At 52.9% G+C, this 4,744-nt stretch overlaps 2 protein-coding genes across 2 annotated transcripts in view; one reads left to right on the top strand and one right to left on the bottom strand.

The window, feature by feature from the left end:
* Positions 1 to 3,410, top strand: part of EMH_0045950 (GTP-binding protein, putative) — a gene marked incomplete at both ends in the record, with an annotated part of 4,047 nt that extends 637 nt beyond the window's left edge. Inside the window, 7 exons of the mRNA XM_013496118.1 lie at positions 3 to 411; positions 741 to 864; positions 1,232 to 1,430; positions 2,096 to 2,226; positions 2,479 to 2,725; positions 2,976 to 3,035; positions 3,099 to 3,410. Coding sequence (XP_013351572.1) covers positions 3 to 411; positions 741 to 864; positions 1,232 to 1,430; positions 2,096 to 2,226; positions 2,479 to 2,725; positions 2,976 to 3,035; positions 3,099 to 3,410 — 1,482 coding nt within the window. The remainder of the gene's footprint in view (positions 1 to 2; positions 412 to 740; positions 865 to 1,231; positions 1,431 to 2,095; positions 2,227 to 2,478; positions 2,726 to 2,975; positions 3,036 to 3,098) is intronic.
* Positions 3,411 to 3,976: 566 nt separating this feature from the next.
* Positions 3,977 to 4,468, bottom strand: EMH_0045940 (uncharacterized protein; the record flags this gene model as incomplete). The annotated part of the gene is made up of 2 exons (XM_013496117.1): positions 3,977 to 4,255; positions 4,382 to 4,468. The coding sequence occupies 2 exons, from the start codon at positions 4,466 to 4,468 to the stop codon at positions 3,977 to 3,979; spliced, it is 366 nt and encodes a 121-aa protein (XP_013351571.1).
* Positions 4,469 to 4,744: the final 276 nt, after the last annotated feature.

The raw sequence follows: 4,744 nt of genomic DNA, 5'->3' as shown, positions 1-4,744 counted from the left end.
AGGTTAGGTCGGGCTGCAGCTGTGCAGCAGGAGCAGCAGCAGCAACAGCAGCAGCAGCAGCAGCAGCAGCCGACAACAGGAGCAGCGGGAGAAGTTTCAGCAGCACAGCCAGAAGAAGCTGCAGCAAAAGTGGCAATGCACAGCAGCAGCAGCAGCAGCAGCAGGTGCAGCAACAGGAGCAGATTCCTCACTGGGGGGCCGCAGGAGAAGCAACGGCTGCAGCAACACCAGCAGCAGCAGCAGCAGCAACAACAGTAGCTGCAGCACCAGCATCTCCACCAGCAGCAGCAGCAACCAGTAGCCGTGGCATCAGCAACAACAGAAACAGGCACAGCAGCAGCGGCCGCAGCAGCTGTAGCTGCACGAGGAGCAGCGGCAACAAACCAGCAGCAGCAGCAGCAGCAGCAGCAGGTCTGCAGCAGCAGCAGCTGCTGCTGCATGCAGCGTAGAAATGGGGGGAGACTTCATCATCGGCTGCGTGGGTAAACCCTCGGCAGGTATGTGAAGCATCCGCACGAGTTTCAGTGAACAGACGCTAGGGTTTAGGGTTTAGGGTTTAGGGTTTAGGGTTTAGGGTTTAGAATGTGTATATATCTGCTGCACAAATGCATTGCTTTGCATTCAATTCCTTTCGACGAAATTATTTTTCTTTGTACCCATACCCCAACGACTCTCTCGAGGGTTTAGGGTTTAGGGTTTAGGGTTTAGGGTTTAGGGTTTAGGGTTTAGGGTTTGTGCAGGTAAGAGTACTTTTTTCAATGCTGCGACGGAGAGTTCTTCGGCCAAGGTGGGGAACTACCCCTTCACCACAATAAACCCTAATGAAGGCATCGCCCACTATGTCACTGACTGCCCCTGCAAAAAGTAAGTTGCTGCTCCTGCTGCTGCTGCTGCTGTTGCTGCTGTTGGTGCTGCTGCTGCTGTTGGTGCTGCTGTTGGTGCTGCTGCTGTTGGTGCTGCTGTTGGTGCTGCTGCTGCTGCTACTCCTGCTGTTGGTGCTGCTGTGGGTGCTGCTGCTGCTGCTGCTGTTGCTGCTGCTGTTGTTGTTGTTGCTGCTGCTGCTGCTGCTCACTCTCCACATACAGCCTTCAGTCTGTATCCTTCCTTCATGCCATACATTCTGCACTTGCTGCTGCTGTATATACTCCTCCACCTCCGACTCCCACTCCTCCCGCTGCTGCTCCTCCCGCTGCTGCTGCTGCTGCTGCTGTTGCTGCTGCTGCTGCTGCAGGTACGGCGTGAGCTGCGCGCCTCGCTACGGCCGTTGTGTGGGTGGTCGCCGCTACATTCCTGTGCGGCTGCTAGACGTTGCTGGGCTCATCCCGGGAGCCAACGAGGGCCGGGGCTTGGGTTGCAAGTTTCTGGATGATCTGCGGCTGGCTGACGTGTTGATGCATATCATTGATGTTTCTGGAAACACCAACGAAAAAGTAAATTTTTGTTTTTTTGTTTTTTTTTGTTTTTTTTTTGGCTTTTTTTCGCCCGGTTGAGATACTTGTACTTCTCGGTATACGGTGATCAAATGCTGCTGATAGTGCTGCTGATGCTGCTGCTGATGATGCTGATGATGATGCTGCTGCTGATGCTGCTGCTTCTGCTGCTGCTACTGCTGGTGCTGCTGATGCTGCTGCTGCTGATGCTGCTACTGCTGATGCTGCGTATAGTTGGGGTGCGGTTGCTGCTGATGATGATGATGATGCTTCTGTGTATGGTTGTGTTGCTGCTGCGGTTGCTGCTGTTGCTGCTGCTGATGCTGCTGTGTATGAATGCGCTGCTGCTGCGGTTGTAGCTACTAATGTTGCCTTTGATCCTGCTGTCTATGTCTGTTTCTTTTTTGTTTCTTTTGCTCCCGCTGCTGCTGCTTGTGTTGCTGCTGCTGCTGCTGCTGCTGCTGCTTCTGCTGCTGCTGCTGCTTCTGCTGCTGCTGCTGCTGCTACTGCTGCTGCTACTGCTACAGTTTCGTTTCTATCTCTGCTGGTGCTCCCGTTTCTCCTCCCCCCCCTCCTACTACAACCCCTGCTGCTGCTGCTGCTGCTGCTGCTGCACCAATTATAATAAAAATAATAATAATTATTATTATTTAATTGTTATGCAGGGAGAAACAACAACCGGCTACGACCCGAGCGCTGACCACGAGTGGTTGCTGGGAGAAGTTCAACTCTGGATATTCAAAAACATTTGGGGCAAGTGGTCGTCGATAGCGCGTCGGCATGCTGCAGCTAACTGGTAAATATATTTTAATTAATATTATTATAAATAATATTATAAATATTATTTTTTTTTTTATTGTTACTGGTGCGGCGGATGAGGATCCTGCTCTGGATGGGGGTGATCGTGATGGTGGTGATGGTGGTGGTTTTATTGATAGACCTGTCTTTGTTGCTGTGGCGTCATATCCCTTTGCTGCTGCTGCTGCTGCTGCTGCTTGTGCTGCTGCTGCTGTTGCTGCTGTTGCTGCTGTTGCTGCTGCTGCTGCAGCTCGCTGCTCGAGACGTTTGCTGCACAGTTCAGCGGCTACGGGGCCCCACAGGCGCTGGTAGCAGCTGTGCTGCAGGAGCTGCAGCGCAGCAGGAGGGCCCGCAGCCAGGCGGTTCAGGCAGCAGCAGCAGCAGCAGCACAAGCAGCAGCAGCAGCGGGACTCACAACAGCAGCAGCACCAACAGATGACGCATCGCTCGTTCCTGAAGATCTTACAACGTGGACTACTGATGATGTCATGGAGCTCGTAAAGCTAAACCCTAAACCCTAAACCCTAAACCCTAAACCCTAAACCCTAAACCCTAAACCCTAGGCTCTACAGGTCTAGCTTCAAGACTAGGGTTTGAAGCGTTTCGTGTAGTTTAGTGAATCTGGTTGTTAGGGTTTAGGGTTTAGGGCTCGCAGGCATGAGGTAAAGGGTTTAGGGTTTTGAGCTTGGGCTTTATTGTTCAGGGTTTAGGGTTTAGGGTTTAGGGTTTAGTGGTTTGTATATGCAGGTGAAGACGTTTGTGAAGATTCGTTTTCCTTTTGTTTTAGTCCTCAACAAATGCGACGCTGTGAGTCACCCTGGGGGATCGGGATCGGGATCGGGATCGTCTTTTGTTGTTGAGGGGTTTTAGCTGGGCTTGTGGGGTCAAGCAGCGAGGGGCGGGGCCAGGGCACCAGGACAGGGGAGCGGCGAACAGGGGGCCGGGATCAGGGGATCGGGATCGGGGATCGGGAGCAGGGGATCGGGATCGGGAACAAGGGACCGGGATCGGGATCAAGAGATCGGGAGCAGGGGATCGGGGATCGGTATCGGGGATCGTGAGCAGGGGATCGGGATCGGTATCTGGGATCGGGAGCAGGGGATCGGGAGCAGGGGGTCGGGAGCAGGGGATCGGGGATCGGGAGCAGGGGATGGGGATCGGTATCTGGGATCGGGATCGTGAGCAGTGGATCGGGAACGAGGGATCGGGTGCAGGGGATCGGGATCGGGATCGTGAGGAGGGGATCGGGATCGTTGGTGTGTGGGGTGTGAGAAGGGTGGAGACGTGGATAAGAATGTGCTGCGCTTTTCTACAAAATTTAGAGACAGCCATCTCGTGCTGACGAGTGCCCTGGCTGAGTGTTTCTTACAAAAGTTGCAGCAACAGGTATTTCTCCATCAAACCCTAAACCCTAACAAAGGGTTTAGGGTTTAGGGTTTAGGGTTTAGGGTTTAGGGTTTAGGGTTTGTATGTATAGCTCTGTACATCCACACAGCTTATTGTGTTCCCCTAGCGATCCTCGTCTGTATGCCCAGCAGCTAAACCCTACTACTTTCATCAGGGTTTAGGGTTTAGGGTTTAGGGTTTAGGGTTAGTTGTGTTGTGTGTATATAGAAGATGATTTGTTACGACCCGAGCAGCGGGAGCGCGTACTGCAGCGAAGACCTGAAGGGCCCCGGCAGCAGCAGGCTGAGAGAGGAGCAGCGGGAGACGATCAAAGCACTGAAGCCAATCGATCCCAAGGCCTTTCATAGATTAGAAAAAGTACGAGACCTCATGCTATTCAGACACGGCAGCACGGGCATCATAGAGGTAAAATACTGCTGCTGCTGTTGCTGCTGCTGTTGCTGCTCCTGCTGCTGTTGCTGCTGTTGCTGTTGTTGCTGCTGTTGCTGTTGCTGCTGCTGCTGTTGCTGCTGCTGCTGTTGCTGCTGCTGTTGCTGCTGCTGCTCCTGTTGCTGCTGCTGCTGTTGCTGCTGCTGCTGGTCGCACGGGTGGTGAAGGTGGTGGTTGGTGCGGTGGTGCTGCTGCTCGTGAGGGTAGTTATGGTGTTGCTGCTGAGCTGCTGCTGCTGGTGCTGCTGCTGGTTAGGGTGTTGCTGCTGCATCATTGGCTGATGCTGCTGCTGGTGTAGGTGGTGTTTATACTGATACTGCTGCTGCTGTTGCTATTGCTGCTGCCGCTGCTGCTGCTGAATTTGTGTTGGTGTTGATGCTATTGAAGCAGCTGCTGCAGCTCATGCTGCTGCTGCTGCTCATGCTGCTGCTGCTGTCGCTGCTGTTGTTGCAGCTGCGTCCCCGCCGTCAGTATGGGGTTATGTGTTGTGTGGATAAGGGGCCTGTTGCTGGTTGTATACAATTTAATTTTTCGATATATTTATACATTAATTTAATTTAATTTAATTATTATTATTATTTTATTGTATTTGTTTGTTTCGTAGGCGCTTCGTGTTGCTGTTGAGGTGCTCGGGCAGCGGCTTGCTGTGTACCCGGTGAAGTCGCTGCAGCTCACAGCCA

The sequence above is a fragment of the Eimeria mitis genome, genomic scaffold (assembly GCF_000499745.2).
Source record: "Eimeria mitis Houghton genomic scaffold, Emh_scaff1924, whole genome shotgun sequence".
NCBI classification, from domain to species: Eukaryota; Apicomplexa; class Conoidasida; order Eucoccidiorida; family Eimeriidae; genus Eimeria; species Eimeria mitis.
The sequence above is the reverse complement of the archived record's forward strand: the minus strand, read 5'-3'. Positions and strand labels throughout refer to the sequence as shown.